The 24,352-nt window shown below is 40.6% G+C and overlaps 1 protein-coding gene across 3 annotated transcripts in view; it reads left to right on the top strand.

Annotated features, from left to right (window-relative positions):
* The window catches only part of LOC131681684 (angiopoietin-2), a 462,968-nt gene that overhangs the window by 412,700 nt on the left and 25,916 nt on the right, over nt 1-24,352 (top strand). For 2 of the 3 annotated variants that reach the window (XM_058962637.1, XM_058962638.1), the window contains exons 3-4: nt 20,642-21,619; nt 21,685-21,985. In XM_058962637.1, the coding sequence (XP_058818620.1) occupies nt 20,642-21,619; nt 21,685-21,985 (1,279 nt within the window). The remainder of the gene's footprint in view (nt 1-20,641; nt 21,620-21,684; nt 21,986-24,352) is intronic. The other variant, XM_058962639.1, reaches the window with a different exon arrangement.

The raw sequence follows: 24,352 nt of genomic DNA, 5'->3' as shown, positions 1-24,352 counted from the left end.
GTTTCTGCGCATCTACAAATCGCCTGCCTAATCAGACGATTTTAAGCGAATTTCGACATTCTCTTGTATTTGTATTTAAATAATTGAGTCTTAATGAACTATGCTAAAGAGAAATGGCCTAAAGTGGCATGCGCGGAACTAATGACGAAGTCAAAGATGTCGTTATAATCGTTGAAGCGACGGGTCACTTCTAATATCAGTTGTTGGCAACGTAGCCAACAGGCAGGCAACGTTTGCAAATTCCAACGGTGAAAATGGTAGCTCATAAATTAATAATAAAAACCAAATTTAAAAGCAAGAATTCGTCGATGTACTATACCATTTCTTGTATCAGACAACATATTGTCTGTTGCCTTAGTTTTGGAACTGTTTTCACTAAGAAATTTTCAAAATTATATTCAGTTTCAAGTGACTATCTCAAGTCACCAGAATTAACACATTTGTGCAACAAGTTTTAAGCCCCTCCCGAAACAAAATCCTACAGGCCTGAATCCGAGCCACTAAAGACCCTGACTTAATTTTATTTATTCAGCTTTGATGATTTTGATGATCAAATTTAGCAAATATTCATTTTTTGTTGTATTGGTTCAATCTATATTATTAATTCATTCATTTCATTTCATGAAATTTTATGCTTTTTCATTTCCATTAATTTTATTCATTTGACTCATTTTATTCGTTTATTTTTTCAGATTATGTATTTAATTCGTGTCTTAAAGTTTTATTTACTTTAAGGGGCCTTTCAAATGTCTATTTTTTGCTACCGAAAAACGAAATGTTAAATAAAGACAATAATATATTATTCATAGAATTAACAAAACCAATTCATTTGTCGTTATTTCGAAGAATTTATCTATCTTTTTTCTGTTGACGCTTTGTATCAGTCGGCACACGCCTTCTTAAGTCACGGTCTTGGCTAGCGGAATACACTAATCCTTCATCCGATCGACATAGTGCTGGTGACTGCCGCTTTAATCTTCATTACCGTCCATTGATTGTCTATTGAACGAAACTGGGAATAATTTGGTGTACTCCGCTTTTTAGAACGAGCTGTACTCAACTGCCGTTGAATCATTGTCGCACGTCCTCGCTACAATGGTAACTGGCTAGATCTAGCCAAAACGTATTAGACCATCATGAGACTTAACTAAGGGTGACAACTGATTTTTATCATACGTCTCCCAACCTTTGAACGGAACGGATCGTTATATTTCACAGTGGTGTTCGGTGTGTAAATTTCAGTGATTCAAGGTCATCCTTTGTTCGTTCGTTAGCTGCCATTCTGCTGGTGCCGGCAGTAAATCCAGTACATTGTTTTCGCTGGTGCGGAACAATCGACGTTGTTTGCAGATAAGTTTTGCTTTATTTTTTTTTCCTCGTTTGCTTTCTTTCCTTTTCCCTACTTTTACTCGACCTTGTAATCAAATAATAAGACACATTCCCGTTTATATAACGCTCTGCCCTCGTGCTTAAATGGCCGAGGGCGAAATACCATCTGATGTAATCATGGAAGTCCCTGATCCCCCTAATACTCGCATTGCTCCCCGTATAAAGCAGTACCCAGAAGGTTCCTCTGGGCCATGGGTGGTATATTTTCGGACCGGAGAGAAACCGGTTAATATATTAAAACTTTCTCGAGATCTGACTGCTAATTACCCGGCCGTAACTCAGATAACACGTGTTCGGGCAAACAAGATACGTGTTCTAGTGAGTGATCTCGGCCAGGCAAACGCGATTGCTTGCTGTGAGCGCTTTACGCGGGAATTTAAAGCGTACGTGCCTTGTGTGGCCTGTGAAATCGATGGGGTAGTGTCCGAACCGGGCCTGAAATGCGAAGAACTGTTGGAGCGCGGGGTTGGCTGCTTTAAGGACCCCTCACTTGAACAGATTAAGATCTTGGAATGCAAACAATTGTATACCGCAAACACCGAGGGAGGTAAGACTACCTACTCTCTATCAGGCTCGATTCGGGTGACATTCGCCGGGTCCTCTCTTCCCAACTACATCCTCCTTGACAAGGTTCGCCTACCAGTTCGCCTGTTCGTACCGCGGGTCATGAGCTGCAGCAATTGCAAGCTGTTGGGCCACACAGCCACATATTGTGGAAATAAGAAACGATGCGGCAAATGCGAAGGAGAGCATGAGGATGACTCTTGCGACAAAGAAACTGAAAAGTGTATTTGCTGCGGGGGCCCTTCACATGCTCTTAAATCATGTCCTGCGTACAAGCAGCGCGGGGATAAAATTAAGCGCTCCCTTAAGGAACGCTCAAGGCGTTCTTATGCAGAAATGCTAAAGAATGCTTCGCCATCTGTCCTGTCCGAAAATCCCTATGCTGGTTTGGCTAACGTTGAGCAAGAATCTGACGACCCACGAGAGGGAACATCTTTGGTTAACCCAGGGGAATCCAGGAAGAGGAGAAATCCAGCCTCCCCTACATTGCCTCGTAAGGGTGCCAAGGTGTCGTCCACTCAGAGTGCGCCATCTACAACCAATAAATCCAACGGAAGTGATGCACAAAAGCCGAAGCAATTTGCTCCAGGACTTGGAAATATTAATTCTAACAAGGAGTACCCACCACTTCCAGGGACATCCAAAACCCCAAGTGTCCCCTTTTTTCAAACAGATACTCAGTCCAGTAGCGGACTAATGAAATTTTCTGACATAGTGGACTTAATTTTCACAGCTTTCAATGTTACTGATCCTCTTAAAAGCCTTCTGATAAGTTTTCTCCCTATAGTGCAAACATTTTTGAAGCAGTTGACTACTAAATGGCCCCTCCTTGCAGCGATCGTATCCTTCGATGGCTAAGTCATCGAACGAGGTCACCGATTCGATCACTGTTCTACAGTGGAACAGCAGAAGTATCCTCCCGAAAATCGATTCCTTTAAATTTTTACTAAATAGTTTAAAATGTGATGCTTTCGCATTATGTGAGACTTGGTTAACTTCCGATATAAATCTCAACTTCCACGACTTTAATATAATTCGTCTGGATCGAGAAAACCCCTATGGAGGAGTACTTTTGGGGATCAAAAAGTGCTATTCTTTCAACCGAATTAACCTCCCTTCAACACCAGGCATTGAAATTGTCGCTTGTCAAGTTTTAATCATAGGTAAAGACCTTTGCATTGCTTCCATCTACATTCCTCCTAGAGCCTCGGTAGGGCACCGAGCGCTTTGTAATATCACGGAATCCTTACCGGCACCGCAGCTAGTTCTGGGAGACTTTAACTCGCACGGTACGGTATGGGGTTGTCTTCATGATGATAATAGATCAACATTAATCCAAGATCTTTGCGACAATTTCAACATGACCATCTTAAACACGGGAGAAATGACGCGGATTCCTACACCACCAGCACGCGCAAGCGCGTTGGATTTATCGCTTTGCTCGACATCGCTACAGTTAGATTGCATGTGGAAGGTGATCCCTGATCCCCACGGTAGCGATCATTTGCCTATCGTGATTTCAATTGCTAACGGTTCAAGACCATCGGAAACAATCAATGTCTCGTATGACCTCACACGGAACATTGATTGGAAGAGTTACGCGACCGCGATATCCGTTAAAATCGAATCCACTCAAGAACTTCCTCCGGAGGAAGAGTACAGGTTTTTGGCTGGCTTGATTCTCGACAGTGCGAATCAAGCTCAGACTAAACCAGTACCCAGCGCGAATACCCATGGACGGACTCCCACCCTGTGGTGGGATAAAGAGTGCTCAGAGCTGTACGCGGAAAAGTCCACTGCATATAAGGCCTTTCGGGAAGACGGGTTACCCGCTAGCTATCTACAGTACGCGTCGTTAGAAAGGCGAATGAAGAGTCTAATGAAAGCCAAAAAACGCAGTTATTGGCGCCGGTTCGTCGACGGGTTAACGAGAGAAACAGCGATGAGCACTCTTTGGGGTACGGCTCGACGTATGCGTAACCGTAATAGTACCAACGAGAACGTGGAATATTCAAACCGTTGGATATTCGCTTTCGCCAAGAAGATCTGTCCGGACTCTGTCCCGGTACAGAAAACGTGCCGCGCCGCGTCTCCTCACGATACCGCGAACGAAACAACGTTTTCGATGGTGGAGTTCTCACTTGCTCTCTTATCGTGCAACAATAACGCCCCAGGGTTAGACAGAATCAAATTCAACTTGCTGAAGAATCTGCCTGACACTGCAAAAAGGCGCTTGTTGAATTTATTTAACAAGTTTCTTGAGGGTAACATTGTCCCTTATGAATGGAGGCAAGTGAAGGTCATCCCCATCCAAAAACCAGGAAAACCAGCCTCCGACCACAACTCGTATCGGCCGATTGCAATGCTGTCCTGTATTCGGAAGTTGTTCGAGAAAATGATCTTGTTTCGCCTCGATAATTGGGTTGAAGCAAATGGCTTACTGTCAGATACACAATTTGGCTTCCGCAAAGGCAAAGGGACGAACGATTGCCTTGCGTTGCTTTCTACAGAAATCCAAATGGCCTATGCTAACAAAGAGCAGATGGCTTCAGTCTTCTTGGATATTAAGGGGGTTTTTGACTCAGTTTCTATCAACATTCTGTCAGAGAAGCTGCACCAGCATGGTCTTTCGCCAATTTTAAATAACTTTTTGCTAAACCTGTTGTCTGAAAAGCACATGCCATTTTCGCATGGCGATTTAACAACATCGCGATTTAGCTATATGGGTCTTCCCCAGGGCTCATGTCTAAGTCCCCTGCTCTACAATTTCTACGTGAATGACATTGACGATTGTCTTGCCAATTCATGCACGCTAAGGCAACTTGCAGACGACGGGGTGGTCTCTGTTACAGGGCCCAAAGCTGCCGACTTGCAAGGACCATTACAAAATACCTTGGACAATTTGTCTGCTTGGGCTCTTCAGCTGGGTATTGAGTTCTCCACGGAGAAAACTGAGTTGGTTGTTTTTTCTAGGAAGCGTTAGCCGGCGCAACTCCAGCTTTTATTAATGGGTGCAACGATCAACCAGGTTTTCACATTTAAATATCTCGGGGTCTGGTTCGACTCTAAAGGTACCTGGGGATGTCACATTAGGTATCTGAAACAGAAATGCCAACAAAAGATCAATTTTCTCCGAACAATAACTGGAACATGGTGGGGTGCTCACCCAGGAGACCTGATCAGGTTGTACCAAACAACGATATTGTCGGTGAAGGAGTACGGGTGTTTCTGTTTCCGCTCCGCTGCGAACATACACTTCATCAAACTGGAGAGAATCCAGTATCGTTGCTTGCGCATTGCCTTGGGTTGCATGCACTCGACCCATACGATGAGTCTCGAAGTGCTGGCGGGCGTTCTTCCGCTAAAAAATCGATTTTGGGAACTCTCATATCGATTGCTCATCCGAAGCGACATTCTGAACCCGTTGGTAATTCAAAATTTCGAGAGGCTCGTCGAGCTTAATTCTCAAACCCGTTTTATGTCCTTGTACTTCGACGAGCATCAATCCTTCTTCGTACAATCCCAACCGTGTCCGTTTCCTAGATACTTCTGATTCTACTGTATTCTTCGACACATCCATGAAGGAAGAGATTCGTGGAATCCCGGACCATATACGCCCGCAGGTGATCCCCAATATATTTTATAATATATTCCGAGAAGTCGACTGCGACAAAATGTTTTACACTGACGGATCAAATCTCGATGGGTCCACTGGCTTCGGTATCTTCAACAATACTATCACCGCTTCATTCAAGCTCAATGGTCCCGCTTCAGTTTACGTCGCAGAATTAGCTGCAATTCAGTACACCCTTGGGATCATCGACACTCTGCCCACAGATCACTACTTCATCGTTTCGGACAGCCTCAGCTCTATCGAGGCTCTTCGTGCGGTGAAGCCTAAAAAGCAACTCCCGTATTTTCTGGGGATGATACAGGAGTCCTTGTGTACGTTATCTGAAAAATCTTATCAGATTACCTTTGTTTGGGTCCCCTCTCATTGTTCTATCCCGGGCAATGAAAAGGCCGATTCATTAGCAAAGGCGGGCGCATTACATGGTGACATATACGAAAGACCAATCTGCTTCAACGAATTTTTTAGTATTTGTCGTCAGAGGACGCTCAACAGTTGGCAAACCTCGTGGAGCAACGGGGAACTTGGACGATGTTGCTACATTCGATTATCCCAAAGGTATCAACGAAGCCTTGGTTCGGGGGGATGGATGTGGGTCGGGATTTTATTCGCGTAATGTCCCGACTTATGTCCAATCACTACACCATGGATGCGCATTTGCGGCGTATTGGGCTTGCGGAGAGTAGTCTGTGCGCTTGTGACGAGGGCTATCACGACATCGAACACGTTGTCTGGGTATGCGCTGGGTATTGTGACGCCAGGTCTCAGTTAAAGGAATCCCTTCGGGCCCGAGGTAGACCACCCAATGTACCAGTCCGAGATATGCTGGCAACTCGTGATTTCCCCTATATGTCCCTTATTTATACCTTCATAAAAACGATAAATATCCCAATTTAGCCCCTCTCTTTTATTTCTCGTTTTTAGAGTTTCCTCCTGCCTTGTGGAACCGATCAGCTCCAGAGTGCCACTATGTAACCGCCGTCGCCCTTACCACTACGCCTGCATAGAAGGAAACTGAAGCGAGAGCGACTCGAGGTCCGATGACTTTTGAAGGATTCCCCGCGGGTCCGAAGAATATCATCCGCCAATCCGGTACTCGACGACTTACTAGACTGAGGCGCAAATTTGTTTCGCTGATCCCCCTTCCCCCCCGTTCGAGCGAAAGTTGCAAGTTTTGCTCTTCTTTCCCTGTCTCTCCCCTGTCCTTGATACAACTGCTGCTACACTGATGCGGAAATAAGCCACCCTCTGAATATCTTGACCAAGCATAAGTTTTAGTTAAAAAATTCAAATTAGTATTCTGTATTCCTAGTTTTAAGATTTCTGTGAAGTTTCTCATAAATATTTGTTCCCCCATTTGTGTACTAAACTATATTGTTAGTTTTAAGATAACCGTAAAATATTTCGTAAAATACTATTACTCCCCCTCTTGTATATCAAAGTGAATCCCTTGTTTTAATTTTTTTCATAAAAAAATCTTTTGGCCCTCTCTTGTATATTGAATCTTATTTCTAGTCTTAAGATAGCTGTAATTTTTTTTTTCCTCTGTAAAAAAAAATATTTCAACATTGTAACCTCCTAGTTTTAAGATATCCAAAATGTAAAAACATAAGCATTTGGCACCGCCAAGCTAACGCATTTGTGTCTATCAAATAAACGAAATGAATAAAAAAAACTGATTTTTATGGCTTCCCTTTTGTAACACTTTCAAATTCGTAGTCTTATCCTTCACAAAATTGCTGATTTTACTGCCACAGGAACAGATCCCTTGCCAAACCTTAATTCTTTGTCTTGAAAACAAAGTTGCATCAGCCAAAAACGTCCTAAAATGTATACCTCAGCAGGATACAGAGTTGCTAGTCTGGATTCACCTTGTTGAGTGATACGATCTATTCAACTCTCATTAGTGCTATCATGTGTTTATTACTCTGGGCAGCTGGTTGTCGAGAATTTAGGATAGATTTATCGTTTATTGAATTAATTTTGAAATGCTTGGTTTGTAAAAAAGCAACTTCAACTCCGGACAGCCGACAGTCGGGAGTGCTGCTTATGCTTAATTGAATCAAGCGGCAGGTGAACGATTTTATTATTCCTTGCTTCTTCATTCCGGCGAAACACAGCATTCTAAAAACATTACAATATATCTCAAAAACCATCATTCACTCAGACCCACGCGCATTAAATATCCAGTGGCCTAGTTTCCTAGCCGATCAAATAAACCCTAAACAAACAAAGAAATTAGTTTGCTCAGTCTAAAGAAATGTCAGCTCGATTGGCATCAACCGGACAATATTACACCCTTTACAATGCCATCAGATCAAAGTACAATTCAGAATATAGAATATAGCGGAATGAAGACTGCTTAATTATTTGCATTAAAATAAGATCGAAAAAAAGGCAGTTGCATAACCGAGGTGGTTCATTTTCAAAGATAGCACAGCTGATGAATCACTTTATAAAAATAAGTGATAAAGGACGCGGACGAAAATAGCTGACCACTGCCACACAACTGAGCTAAGAAATCCCCATATTTCTACAAAAATCGGTAGACTTATCACCGCCAGCTCAGCCAGCTATAAAACTATAACATAGAAACTAAAATTCAATCTCAAAGCAAACAGACAATGTATATCTGCGTCTTCATTCTCCGATATTCCACAACTGAGACTGATAAGTGACCATTGCCCGACAAAACCCCAACTAGTACCGACCTACTCTTCGCAATTTCACGAGACCCAAATTATGCAACATCATGCCGCATATGTTCGGTCCCATGTCACTATTGAATCGAGACAGGTTATAAACATGGCTTTGCAAAGAAAAGCTACAAAGTAACTGAAATATACAGATCGATCCATTTTCGCGAACTCCTTCACGATCGCACTTGTAACTTTTTCTTCATCATGAAATGCAGAACCCGGCGCACTTCACACACTTACGTTATGAGTGAGACTTCTGTTTCCCCTCATGGACCCCAGCCAGCCATTCCACTCGCGCCCACCACAATTCTTGGCGAGACCGCACACATTTCATCGTTCATTCATATACCCACCGGCCATAGTAAAGTCAATCTCGTCAGCCAGACTCAATGAATTATTCATAAAAAACGGCGATTTCTCGACGGCTGCTGATCGAATTTAAATTCGATTCTGGTTTCGGAGTTGTTTCTCCTTAGTAGGCTAACCTGGGGTAACGACATCTACTCCATGGAGGACATATTCTGAATGCACTGCACGAACTGGTCCGATGAACGGGCTCGGTACTTAATGATCTTAAGTTGGTCAAATATCGATGTGAATGGATATTTTATTGGCCATTTCCTGAAGTTGAAGTCGGTGATGAAAGTTTTTTAGAATTGGCAAGCTACTAAATATGTTAAATACTGTTATGTTCAAACGATGTGGATTTCGCTTTAACATTTTGAAGAAAAAATACTTAAAGTTCGATAAATATAAATATATTGTGTCTACCGTTGCTTAAAAATTTAATCCATGTTTTGCAGCTTTAATTAGAACTGGGTAGAATTATTTGAAATACCACCTTGATTCACATAGGAAAACAGTTTTTGATCGACAATATGTCATTCATTCCCACTTGTTCGACCTTGCACATACGCTAGAAAGGCAGATTGTCTGTCACATCATTTCTAAGATAATATTGTTCCACGAAGAAACAGTTAGTCAGCTAATTATTTCCAGCAGGATACGTGACTTTGTTGTTTACTTACAATCAAAAGTATGCATGTAACTGTCCAAAGAATCCTTCCGATCGTGTTTCCATGCAAATGCCAGTCAGCACACCCGCGGTGAGGGTTATTTCACCATGCCATCAGTCGTTAACTCTAACAACTACGATGGCAATAGAACTCTTCATGTTTTCCACCTTCGGCATTGTTAAGAATTCTCATTAGAACACAATCAACCAAGCGAGAAACGGTAGTTGGCGTCAAATTCAATCGTCGGAAAAAGGAAACGCCGACATAGCATGATCATTATTTCCCCGCCATTATCTGAAGTCAAACTTGCATACCGTACCGAAGTGGTCGCATAATTGCCTTTTGGAAGGAACGAGTCCACAGTCGGCAGAATTTTACGGATAAATCAAATGGCCATTCGATTTACCATCGATTGCTCAACAGTTCGAGTTCGAAACATAAGGAAAGAGATTGTACATATTCGCGGTGCCCAAAAATGGAAGCTCGGTCTCGTGTCCCGTAGACCCTGATTGGAGTCGTTGCGTATACCTACCTACACCAAAGTAGCTTCCCGTCGAGCCTGAAACTGCGTATGGTGAAATGAAATGTGACTGTGCAGAATAGTTGCAAAAGAGCCACGCAGCGTGGCGCAAAGATTGGATTGATATTTAGCGCTTCCAGGTGCCACGCCAATCTGAAGCTGGTAATTTGGCTTGTTAAGTGGACTGAGGTATTTCTACTTCAAATCATTTATTGGTCGCTCAATCAGCCACGAGCTGCGGGTAAGTGTCGCATTTGAATTGATAAATTGAAAAAAAAACACTTGAAAAAATAATATTAATCAGCTTAATGGGTACAAACCCATTTTTTTCTTCATGCAGACTTATTTTAATAAATGGTGGGGGGTCAACCCTAACTTGACCAACGTGGCAAAGTGATTTCGCTTAGCTTTTAATGATATTGATATCATGATGGTAGGGTAGACACTCTCTAATTCATCTCAATACTTCTACTCATATTATTTACTGATGACTCAACTTCCAGCAAGGCCATTCAATTAACCATTCACGAGGTGGAATAATTTTCTCGGAGTTTTATTAATGTTTTAGCACTCATCACATTCTTCGAATTGGAGATGCAAATTTGTAATTCTTCAAAAATTAAGCGACCAACTTCCTATTCCCATTTCTTACTTTAAAATTAAAGATAATATGAATTTCTTCTGCGTTATTAGGTCATCACGCACTAATACTTTTCGCCTAACTACACCAAGTGAAGTTTGACTTTACAATGGCAGAGAAGTTACTCATGTATTGTAGCATGTTTTGATTTATAACCATAGCATACAGGTGACCTACTCTTAATCTTTAATTCTATTGCTGTCATAACATAACAAATGAAATACAACTATCGGCGGCGTTAGTGGTTGACTGATAAGCCTGACCAGGCACTGCGAGAGGAGGGTCAGCAGCAATAATTATCCCGGGGCCCGTGTCCTATGTAGTGGCCCACATTTTAACTTAAAAATAAAACTGAATGGATGGAGTTTGGTAAAAAGTAAATTTCCTGCATTCTTACTAGATCAATAGTTTTCCTGCATTCTTACTAGATCAATAAAACTAGTACGAGTAATATCTTTATATTTATTCGTATTATTAAATTATTATATGATGAAAACGATGAATAATAAAAAAAATCTTTGTAGTCATATAGTCCTTTTTTAAATTCTTTAAGAGTTCCCATAACTCTGCTGCTGTTTTGATAATAATCGATCTTCCATTAAATATATTCATTTAATCTGTTTTATGTTTTTTAAGGACCGTGAATAGATGCTTCGCACGTGTGTGTATCATTAGAAGATGTTCACTATTAGTTCTACAAAATATCGTGTACTTTTTATCCCTTTTACGATTCAGGCGCAAAAGATCTATAACGAGTACCAGTTCGAATTATTTAAATTAACTTACTATGAAGAAACCAAATTTGTTGCTTCGCAATGAGAGGATCAAATAATTTCCGAATAATTATTTATTCACAATGAATAATAAAAACTTCCTAGGATGACAATGATATGTTATAAGCATATGCTATATACAATTCAGTACGCATAACTTACGTTTAGTATTTATTCCTCTTCTATTCCTCCTATATTTGCGTTCGCAACGTATTTGTGACTTCGTGTCAATTCTGCAATATTATATTGCATTAATCCTAGTAGGAGTTATACAAAAGCAGTTTAGTGGGAAACTAACCTCGAATTAGTTACAGATTGTTAAATGTGAATTTCTATCACCGATAATGATCACAACTGCTTAACGAGTTAATACATTTAACGCGACTTGCAAATTGCAGCGTATAAACTGTGTTTTAAATACAATTTCAAATAAATCTTTTTATTTTATAAATCGAGTAAACTTTTTAGAATATAATCTTCAGCACACGCGGATTGGCTTTCTTCTACTGGTTGTCGTTTCATACCAGCGCGATCGAGTACACGGTGGGTCTCCTGTCATGATCGTTAAGTTGATGGGTTTTTTAGTTCTGGTCGTCTCGATGAGGCGCGTGACCCATTGGGTCGTTTACAAAATTATTTGTACACTTTTAACACGTTAGTTAGAACAGCTGCCAATTCCGTGAAACCAAGTTAAGATGTGGCTTGTTCCGAATATATTATCCAGCACTTAATTTGAATTTTATCCCTCTGACGGTTAGGTTTGTTCACCAAACTTGAAAACCGTCCCATGGTCTGTAATTTTATTATACAGGCCATATTCGATTATCCGTAGTCTCGATTATCCGTAGACTCGATTATCCGTAACTCGATTATCCGTAGAAAATGACTCGATTATCCGTAGTCCGACCATCCGAAGAAATTGTTTCGATTATCCGCACATTAGTTTTTCTCAAGCTACATTACATATATATAAATTATTATTTGATACCAACTACAGTTTCTGAAAAAAAATAATATTTTCAAAAAAATAATGAAAACTTCCTAGTAATACAGATATTTTACTTATTTATCATATAATTTTGAGTTCGATGTGATGACTTTCTTGTTTTCGTACACCAATCAATTACAATTGACACTAGCTATAGTTTCTGAAAGACCAGAATTTTATGTTCTTAAAATATATTCACAAAAATACGTTGAAATACAGGAATTTCGCATTTTTTACAAAAACATTTTTTTCTATCCCAATATTTGAATACAAAAATCGACAGATTTTGATATCAGCTACAATTCCTGGAAGCACAAAATTTTAAACTCTTTTAAAAATAGCAATCATTTGGGAAAATAAAGAAATTTCATGCACCTAATCGATTGGCTACGAACTATAATTTCCTGCAAATGCCAATTACTGGAAGAACAAAATTTTAAAATCTGTGATTTTCTTTGTGATTTTTAGAATGAATACAAGGACCGATTTTGTCAGCTCCATTATGTATTGAAGACTGAAAAAATCTTTGGAGTCGGTCTATTATCGCATCAGTTTTTAAAAAAATCGAAACTTTTTAATCATTTTTAGAACAGGCCACTTTAAGACATTTTGAATTCTTACCGCACTTAAGCAAAAAGTTTACGCTTTCCATCATGTAACAAAAGAGAATTGAATCGGAAGACTTTGTCTTAAATTTGGCTTGAAAAAACGGGTCAAAAAGCTAACAAAATCTGTAGTAGAAAAATTCGGAGGTGAACAAACACGGGACTAATAAAATAGGATCTCCATTGTAGTCAGTGCATTGCACTAATCTGAAGAGAACAGCGCTAATAATTCTTTACGAAGTAGATGCACTGAACAGCCTTTAAAGTTCAACTGAGAACGCCGCAACAAGCGGCCACCCTGGAAAACGAAAAATGCAGTTTTTTCTCACATGAAAATTAATCAATGTACTCGGGCTATTGGTAAAGTATTGATTCATATCATGAAAATTTTCCCAACAGTGTCCAAAAATACTTTTTTCGCTCTTCAATATGGTCGCCCACTGAGGCGTTCTCAGTTGAACCTTAAGCGACTCAGCTACGTAGAACGCCGAACAATGGCCAAATTAAGATCCGGGGTGATGTTTCCACCAAGCAAACAAGAGAAAAAAGTTTACTGTGCGACGATGTATAACAAACTGAATCAATCAATGCGATTGAACAAGCATTTTTAAAGCTAAAAATTTCCAAGAACCAAGATTCAGATAGTTTCTGGTTTGCTCGCTAAAACTCTAGAGCGCATGATGACGATGATGCTGCTGCTGATTGAACAACACACGCTCCTTTGTGTCGTTTCGTGCCCATAAAAAGTTGTGCATTTTTGTTACTTGTAACGTATGCAAAATTAATACTTCTAAGAAATTCATGTTTTAAAATCGTCCAATGCTGGTCCTTCATTGGACCAACGTTGGGCGATGCCCAGTAAGCCGTTCAGCAGACCTCCATTATTGGATCCGTGTTGAAACAAACTTTTGGGCAAATTTTCTAGCGTGTTGCTTCCCTTAGAGGATTCCCAAAGTTTTGTTGTTGTATACAAACCAGTGGTGCGTAATCTTATATTCAGTTGTTTTTTATGTCTGAATTTACCGAAACTAGCATTAAGTTGACTGAAGTTTCACGCAGAGAATTTAGTTTTATGCGTCTTGATTATTAGACCAAAGTATATTGATACAATTTGATCGAACACAATACTTTAAAATTAAATAAGTTGGCTATACTGCCCATGATCGCAAGTCTGTCCCATAAAGATAAGAAAACCTATAGAAAATGGGACAAATATGTGATCATGGGTAGTGTATAACTTATGTGTCTTACATGTCTTATTATCACTGTATAGAATATGATCAAAACAAAGTTCCAAAAGTCAAACATTGATGCGTGTACCTTAGATACTGTTTTTCAACATATAACAAATATCTTTCACGAAGAAAAAAAACATTTGTTTTGATTCGATTATCCGGAAGATTCGATTATCCAAAATGAAATTTTCCTGCACCCTACCGATAATCGAATCTGGCCTGTACAATCGGCCACCACATACGAATGCACCCCATCGAAATCGAAATACGCATTATCTATGAATGCCCTTCTGTATCTGGAAATTTTTGTAAACTTAGGGGAGACCGAGGAGGGTTGAAACAGTTTTTTTATTCAATTCGTTTATTTGATAAGGCACGTTTGCGTTACCTTAAAGCTGCCATTTTTTCTTTATTTTACATTTTGAATTTCTTTACACTAGGGGGTTTAAATATTATTTTGTTTTTATATAATGAAACTAAAGAAATTTTACAGTTAACTTTTACATATACAAGAAGGGTAATATAATATTCGTAAGATTAGGGGGTAGGGGGTCATTTTGCGTGTTTTTGTATGGTAATGCACATTAGGATTTTTAGAAGGGAGATTATTGGAGCAATTAATTAACTAAGCGGAACATTTTGAAAGCATATTAAAACTAGAAATAATTAGAGGAAATGGTTAAATTTTATTAGGATTTGGGGGGAGTAATTAGGGCTATTTTTAACCCGCCGGAAGTCGCGCTTATGGTCCACTGAAAGAGCAGCCGCTGATGCCGTAAGAGAATTTCGCTAGGTTTTCAGAGCATCGTGCCGGAAGGTTAAGTATTACTGCTGGGCATTTCTTAACGAGATGATAAATACTAGAAGACAGGGGCATATAAGTTTTGCGAATATATTCAAGGGGGTTGAGGGGGGGGGGGTGAATTCCTACATGTGTACCAGAGACAGGGGAGAGAGGGTGGACAATTCTGACAGGGGGGGGGGGGGTAAGATATTAACTTTCAGTCTCCGGCATCAGGAAACAACGGTAAGGATTACAGATTGCTGGAAGCGCTGGGAACTCCTTTTCTGAGCTCAGATTTTTGAGACCGGGAGCGACTGGCTTCGGTTTTGCACCAGTACTTCCACGAGAAGTTATTTTTGGGAGACCTTGAGGACACTTGTCTGGTAAATGGCGGGTAACGCGATTACAGACCTCTCTAATGGTCTTTAGCATCTGCCCTGCAACTCCTATCCCTACCTCCTCGCGGAGCCGGCTGGGGTATGAGCAACCTTAGGGAAGATCGGGTAACCAACCCCGGTGGGAACTTTGGTCATACGTTGACAAGGAAGAGGGGGTTTGCATCTGCAAACCTGAACGAGCGTCTGTTCTCCAGGCTAGGAGCGGCTCACAGCAGCGTCTGTTCCTCATGTTTGAGGCGGCTGATCATCGTCCAAGTGCCAGCGAGGGACTCTAAGCAAAACTGTGCACAAATAGCGTCTGTTCTGATATCCAGCGGCTGAACATGAAATGCTCTCCCCGGAGCTATATCCAAGATGGAAGCCCCATCACGGTGTGATAGGGAACCTTAGGCTAACCACCTACTGGTCCCGAAATACAAAAACGTTCTAGAAATCGAAAAAGAAAGATTTCAAACTGATTTAACGGCAACGACTTTTAGCATGAAACAACGGACACGAATTGGAACTTGGAATGTATTAACCCTAGCCCAGCAGGGTAAACTGGCACAACTTGCCAATCAGGCATGCCGTATGAAGCTTGAGATCCTAGGACTGAGCGAAGTCCGTTGGCCGAACTTTGGAGAACACAGATTGCCGTCGGGTCAAATTCTGCTATACTCTGGTCTACGAGGAGAACACGCTCCTCGTTACCGTGGAGTTGGCTTCCTGCTCAGCGCACACTGCGCTAATGAAGTGGGAGCCTATTAATGAGAGAACAATCGTTGCCAGATTCAGAACACGAGTTCGAAACTTTACCATGATCCAATGTTACGCGCCAACTGATTCTGCCAAAATGCAAGAAAAGGAGAACTTTTAGAGTTAACTGAATGCTGTCGTGGATAAAATTCCGAAAGGTTCAACGCGAAGGTGGGCTCCGATAACTCGGACTATGAGCACGTCATGGCCTCGGAGAGCTGCTTGTAGAGTTTTGTGGCAACAATGACATGGTGATCGGGGGATCGCTCTTCCCCCATCAACCAGTACACAAAGTGACATGGGTTTCCCGTGATGGCTTCACTGAGAATCAAATCGACCACATCTGCATCAGCCAAGAAAGGAGAAGGAGCCTCCTTGATGTGCGTAACAAGCGTAGCGTCGATATAGCGTCCGACCACCATCTCCTAATCGGCGAGACCCGGCTGCGTATTGAAAAGATTCATCGACAGGAGGAGAAGATCGGGCGTCGGTTTAACACACGTCGTCTGGAAGATGCTGCGGTAAGAAGGTCCTTCGTCGAGGAGCTGGAGAATCATGCTGCAGATATCCCGGAAGGTGGAAGCGTAGAAGATCAATGGACCGCCATCAAGAACGCCTTCATCGCCACCGGCGAGAATAATCTGGGTGAGCTACGTACCCAGAGAAAACAGTGGATCACAGATGACACCTAGAAGAAGATAGAGGAATGAAGGGACGCCGCGATTGAGCGAGCTAAAACACGAGGAGCGAAAGCTGCAGCCCGTCAGCACTATTCGGCTCTAGAGAAGGAAGTGAAACGCTCATGTAGACGGGATAAAAGAGCGTGGGCAGACTCCCTAGCCGACGAAGGTGAGAAAGCCGCAAAAACTGGCGACATCCGTCTCCTCTCACGCCGCCTTAGTAGGACAAAGATTAATGTTACGATGCCCGTGAAAGACACGTCAGGACAGTTGTTAACCGACCGCGCTGACCAGCTGAAACGCTGGTTCGAACACTTTGAAAACCTTTTTCAAGTGTCGGCCACGCCACCAAAAACTCGGCATGATCCGCCAAGGGTTCGACGTATTAACCGCATCAACACCGAAGCTCCATCATTGCAAGAGATAGAAGCAACTATCCCGAGCATGAAATCGAAAAGAGCCCCAGGGATCGATCGCGTATCAGCAGAGACGCTCAAAGCTGACCCCGTAGTATCTGCACAACTGTTGCATCAATTATTCTACAATCTCTGGGACACCGCGACTTTTCCGGCCGACTGGATGCAAGGCGTCTTTGTGAAGGTACCCAAAAAGGGTGACCTAACTGTATGCGATAATTGGCGGGGCATCATGTTACTGTGTATCGTTCTCAAAGTTCTCCGCAAAGTCATCCTTAACCGGATACAGGAGAAGATTGACGCAACTCTCCGACGGCAGCAGGCAGGATTCCGTGCCAGACGATCCTGTGCGGACCATATTGTCACGCTCCGTATCATCCTGGAGCAAGTCAATGAATTCCAAGAGTCTCTCTACTTATCTACTAATATTGCACGATGGTGTCTTGTCTGACCCCATCCGGGTCGTGGCTGGAGTGAGGCAAGGATGTATTCTATCACCGCTACTGTTCCTCATCATAATCGACGAGATCCTGGTAGGAGTGATTGACCGTGAATCAAATCGTGGGTTGCTGTGGCAACCTATTACTATGGAGCATCTGAATGACTTCGAATTGACTGATCACGTTGCTCTCCTAGCACAACAGCGCTCTGACATGCTGAGTAAGCTTGATGATCTGATGATGATAATGATGAGACTATATCGTTGGATATAAACACGGTCAACCCTTCCAGCTTTACGGTAGCTGGGCAAGCAGTGGAGAATGTCGAAAGCTTCCAATATCTTGGTAGCCAAATGGCGTCTGATGGAGGCACCAAAATCGATTTAGGAGAACGGATCAAGAAGGCGAGGGCTGCTTTTGCGAGTTTAAGAAATATCTGGAAAAACAATCAGATTAGTCGACGCACCAAAATCCGAATATACACCTCGGACGTGAAATCTGTACTACTATACTGCCCATGATCGCATATTTGTCCCGTTTTCTTTGGGATTTCCTATCTTTATGGGACTGATATGCGATCATGGGCAGTATATGCCAGTGCAACCTGGTGCATATCAGTGGATCAGAAATTGAGAAATCTGCAACAGATTCATGGCGTTTAGAATCATATTCAAAAATAAAATTGAACTTTTGACTGCACATGTATGAATTATGAAAATATGTCAAAAGTTGTTGTTAGGAAAACTTTTTTATTGAAAGCTACTCCATGATCCAAATACACTGAAAAAATTTCTTTTACGTCTTTAAAACGATAAACATTAGATTTTGGATATTTTATGATGGGGTAATACGAATAACTTTTAAAAAGGGCTAATCACACGAATTAGCTGTTCATTTTGGAACAAAATTCCAAATATCTCGAAAACTATCGCATTTTGGAAGATTTTTGTTAAATGTTTTTTGATTTAAAACGATACTTAGAATTATATTTTGTAATAAAATTACAGTTTTTAATGTCAATCAGTATGGAATTTAAAATCATGTATAAAGTTATTGTTAGATAAACTTTTTTACCGATAAGTTCTTTATCATACAATATCATCATATTAAAAACGTTTCTTTTTTCTTTAGGTTTTCATTGACAAAATATCAAAAATTATAAAAAATGTGTTTTTTGCAATTTAAATTTTTAACACAAATTTTTGTTTTTATAAAAAATGACGCAACATTTTTTTTCAGTGTATATTTTTTCGTACAGAAATATTCATTGCCTGTAACTCGTTCTTAGAAAGTTTTACTGTATAAAATACAGAAATCGAACAAAACAATTGAAATTAATGCACGTAGAAATGTCTACGCTTTTTTAAAAAATTGCTCTTGTATCAAAACATTGCAATTGTCAGAGAACATCAAGGAGATTCATAAACCGAACTCAACTTCAACGTTTCGTTCAAATCGACGATGGTCATATTTTGTGGTCGGCTGGTTTCTCATGGAATCCCTCTATACAGTTCGAATATTCCTGGAAAGGACGAATTTAGTTTGACGTACATTTAACGATTATGGTGTCCACATAATTTCATTTTCGTTCATCAAACAAAAGTTTTTGTATTTTTCAATGTAAATTTTTCATCCGATCTTTTAAGATCCATGTTTCGCAACATAGATTATTTTTATGTTAAAGAGATCGATCACCCAAAATCGATTTTGTTTCAAAATGCTCATCACTACAGAAGATGTAACTATTCTTGCTATTAACGAAATCAGTACAAGAATTTTTTTTTGCATTCATCGCTGTTTTTTGTCAAAGAATTCACATTATTTACTTACATTACTATGAGAGTGCATCTAACTTTCGTATACATTTTCCGTAAATGTCACGAACAAAAAATACCATAATTATTCAAGCACTAAATATTGATCAGCACTTTGAAATAAAATCGATTTTGTCAGACCGATCTGTCAAACTTCGATCCTAAATTTTGGTTCGACGAACGAAAACGAAATCGTACGACTAACGTAATTGTTCAATGTACGAAAAATAATTTCCTTTCCAAAAATATTTATACTATGTACCACGATAAATTTCGTGCAATGTAAGTACACTAAAGAGTAAAATTACGAAAATTTTCATTCTTCGAATCGCCATTTTTTCAGTTCGGGAAATGAACGAAACCCACTATTTACACGAATGCACGAACCTGACTTTAGTCGGTAGTGATCATCATTACTTTAACGAAATTGCTAAGACGTAATCGATCAGAAATTAATCACTGTCGTACAGGTAGAAAATATCATATGCAAGACCATACACACCTCAACCAGTTCGACTAAAGATGCCGTCTACTGCCACACACGCAGCGTTGTGGGGGAAAAGACAAAAACTGAATTATCTTCTCCTGCTAAATATTAGGAAAGCAATCACCAGCAACCAATCTCGATTCGATAATTAATTAGGCAATTAATTAAAATACTCTGCGCAGCATGATAACACCGGCATCGCTTCCAATTAAAGCATCATATGAAATTTCCATGCTCTCATCGCTGCTGTGGAATTATGAAGTGAAAGGGATATGGTGTGATTTTTTTTGGGAGGAGTGGGAACGGTTTCTCCCTCGTCGTGTTCGATAGTGTTAATTTATACTAACTACGTCCTTTTAATCTTTTTCCATCTTAAAATCTAAACGAAACAATTTTAAATTCTAATGAGTAAATTGGTTTTCTTAGCTTTATAACACATACACACGGAGCAAGAGCCACCCTAGTGCATCCTTCCATATCAACAAAGGATCCGCTAAAGGTTGTACCGACACAGTTGTTGCATGATTAACGATTAATTCGTTATAATAAGGTGAAAAGTGGAAATGAAAGTGTTGTTACATGAAATTGGCTACGGAAGCTGGTCACCTGATATGCTTTTTGGTTTGCTGCATCAGTGGAAAATAAATCATCTGTTTTCACACTCGCAAGTTCGGCCAAACCCGGCGTAAGTCGACGCGTCGGTACGCCTTTAATTAAAATGTTTCTTGATAAACGGATCGTATTTTGATGCTTCGAAAAAATATTTCTTAATTATAGAGCTGTCGACAAGGTTAGTAATGAATTCTTTTCTCTTCTTCTATCCATAGGGAGCAACAGCTGTTAAATGTGTTCGAAGTGGTGGTATCGACATTGGAAGGAAAACTTCAGCGGATAGACAACTTGGACAAAGCGGTAGAACATCTAATGCGACGAGTTGAATCACTAGATAATAAAATGGCCGACAACATTGTCAAAACCGACTCGGTCATCACAAAGTTGCGCACGTTGGACAGTAAGTTGTCCATCGAGGCTGACAGACCGAACAGCGTGAGGACGGCCAAGTCCACAAATAGCCTAGACAGCAGATTGTTTTCACTTGACCAAAAGGTCAGCGATATAGACAATAAACTCAATGGGTTAAAGAATCAGATCGATAGCAACTTCTTGCCCCTTGATGACATAAATGCGGAGGCAAGCGAACGAAAAACTGTCAGTATGAACGTGGCAGAAATTACTAAAGCGATGCATTCGGAAGTTATGGGACACATCACAAAAGAACTGGGACAGCTGCGGACCATTTCCGAGGGCATCGATAAAAAGCTTCAATTTCATATCAACGTGGTTTCGGAGAATCTAGGAAAAACACTTAACCTATTGAATGAGGTCCATGATGCCGTGGTCGATCATAACATCAACTTCAGTTACAACTCTACCTCGACGCTGCCACCATTTGTAAAAGCCAGTAAAATCGACATACTGGTGAAACAGATACGACCGATTATGTCCGTGTCGGAGAAGATGGACGAGGTGTGGGATGTTGTCGTGGGAACCAAAAGCTCTGTCGATGACCTGGTACCCAAATCGGATGCCTTGCTAACGCAAAACCAACGGCAAGAGCGAGCTATTGGTGAGATCCATCATGATCTGAAAACTAAAACCAATCTGATCATCAATAATCTGGATATGGTGGAAAAACGGCTTAAAAAACAGGAAGATGATGTGGCGGTGCTTGCTCAACGACCCGTCCCGGCCGAACTGCTGATGGATCCGACGATTGATAGGCTAGTGGAATACGATCCAAACAGGTACAATAATATTGTTTGATCATTTTTTTTAATATTTAATCAACGCAGATATAATTATTTTTAAGGTCATTTTCCAGGTACTCAATCGTTGAGGACTTCACGGAAACGCTACCAACGACAACCTACCCCACCTCTTCATCCTCATCGTCGACGGCGAGTTCCAGTAGCACTAGTAGTACGACTGCTAGCAACGTTAATTACAACTCCAGTACTGCTACATCGACTGGGCCTGTCACTCAGACAGTCCAGTCAGGAGGTAAAAATGTGTCCCGCAAAGGTGGTATAATCTTCCCCAGTGTGAAGAACAAGCCGTCCGTGCTGAACAGCACCTTTGCTAGTGAAAATCTTCTCTTCAAAGACATTAAAGTATGTATCTTTACATTGCTTTCTAATTATGTATATTACTAAACTAAAACAAAATTCACCACCAGAGACCAAACGTGGACTGTTCACTCAGAAAGGAAACTTTACTTTGACTAATTGTCGTTACTCGTAGCCATCGTACAATGGCTTCGCAATAATTAAACTAAATATAAGACTGTATATAATTTTAAGAGTCACGACACCAACCTGTTTCGAACTGTCACCTTTGCCCTCGGGCTAATGAATCACTGTCAGATCACGAGTATATCCTGCGGCTGATTGGTAGTATTCTGTGCTACTGGGTCACTGTAATCGAGATAAGGAATATATACCTACTTCACTGGGCGCGGGTGAGCGTTATCCAAGATGTAATTATTGGAAGTTGTTGCGTTCGGTTTAATTCAATTCTCAGCATGCAATGAGACGTTTGTCGTCTGCACGGCATTGATGTCTTTTGACTATTTTCCTGTATGCGGGTGTGTAATCGCAATCAAGCTCGTCGCTTTTGGCATTGTTTTTTATATTGGCCTTCAGGAATTTTTATTGTTGTATATAAATTTCATTAGATAAAATGTTACATTCTTAGCAATTAATTAAAAACTTTGTCGTCAATCATCTCAGAGTTCCGGTATAGTCCTATAATTATATTTAGAAACCTACTGCATAAATCATGCCCTCGTTGAACGAGAAACTATTTTTACCATTGAAAGAACCCGCAGCCATACAACTGGTGCTTGTTCGTTGGAAAGCAACTCAAGCCGACATCAAAGTAGCAAAATTTACGAGCCTACTTTCATCCGATTCAAGATCCCAAAATAAACAATTAATAAAGCAAGACCTCCCCAAACCAAACCAATTAGCTTCCCGAGCACGAAAAACATGAACTCGTTAGCACGGTCGTCACTCTGACTGTCCCGGGTCGAGCGCAGCGATGGATACAAGCAGCAAACACGGTCGACGACGTGATGCCTAATGGGTTACATCATTGACCGCGACTACTTCCATCAGTTTAGTTACCTTCACAGCAGCTTGTATCACAACGAACCTCACGCCAAACTCTTCGTATACTTCTAGACTTCAGAGACCCTGCCTATACTAATTTTTCTCGTTGGGACGGGCGTGTGAGAAAAACATCTCGACAATTTTGGCTACAAGCGACTACAGTTCGGTGCGTTGGCTATATATTCATACGCATGATGCTAGTGGTAGATAATTTCCCTCTTGCGCGTGCCCATTCGGTATCACAACAAAGCCTTCCACACCTGTTGCCATCGTTAGACAATATCGCTTGCAATGGCGTTGATCGGAACAATTTATGCAACACTTCATAAATTAGATAAATAGTGGATACGCTCAATCGCATGTTTGCTTCAAAAGTGGGTCCGTCCAGTCCCGTGCGCACCTGAATGCTTCTGACGAAAGTGTCGTACTTAGGGTTAACTTTTTGTCTTGATAGAAAGAAATTCGAAATGTTATTAAATAGCGTGATTTCTACTAACAGAGTCGGATTTTTTTCAGTATACAAGCAATAAAATTTTGATTCTTACTACACAGTGAGTTGTTCCAATTTTTGAGGAAGGCGGTCATAAATATATTCAAGGCACATTCCTATACAAAACTCCATTTCTTTAGTTAATGTTGAGCCGAATTTCGCTACGGAAACGAATAACATCGCTAGGGGATATCGTAACAAAACAGCAGGCCAGCAAACTTTGTGTCCTTGTTTTCCATTGATAGTCAGACCATTTTGACTAAGAGCAATTTATTAAATGGCTGTATGAGTTTTCGCTGTGTTGGTGTATTAGTTCAGAGGGTAAAGCGATACCAGCATGCGGCAGTCGTTGTATGGTCCAGTTAGTTCGGTTTGGGATGTCAACTTTTACTTGCAATTCCGCAAAAACTTCAATTTCGCATGCGATTCATAAATAATCTAATTAAATTAGATTCATGCCCAGGAATCAGCAAACAGATTACATTGGCTCAAATGGGGATTTGTACCATGCCGTATCTTCTCATCATTTCCTGAGCGGAAGGAAAGGAGAAGAAAGAGGAAGGAAGTAGAATAGAAAGGATGGTGGAAAAACAGCACAATAATAAGCAGCAGGTAAGTTATACTCGCAAGTAGTTCAAATTACCTGCCAGGAAGCCTAAAGCTCTTTACCGTATTGGTTATGCGTGTAGTATGGCGTATTGGATATGTATGTAATAGCCTCACTGTCAACTGTTGTCCTTTAGAGACCAAGTATTTTCATCGTTTCTAAACTGTTTTCGCATCGCGCCGCTTTTGAATTGCCGTCTAATTGTCGTTAATTCATCTCTTGTGTACGAATTTTGTGTTATTTTATTTAGTCTAAAGATTTATTTAAAACA

Source organism: Topomyia yanbarensis, chromosome 2, assembly GCF_030247195.1.
Source record: "Topomyia yanbarensis strain Yona2022 chromosome 2, ASM3024719v1, whole genome shotgun sequence".
In the NCBI taxonomy this organism is placed as follows: domain Eukaryota; kingdom Metazoa; phylum Arthropoda; class Insecta; order Diptera; family Culicidae; genus Topomyia; species Topomyia yanbarensis.
The sequence above is the reverse complement of the archived record's forward strand: the minus strand, read 5'-3'. Positions and strand labels throughout refer to the sequence as shown.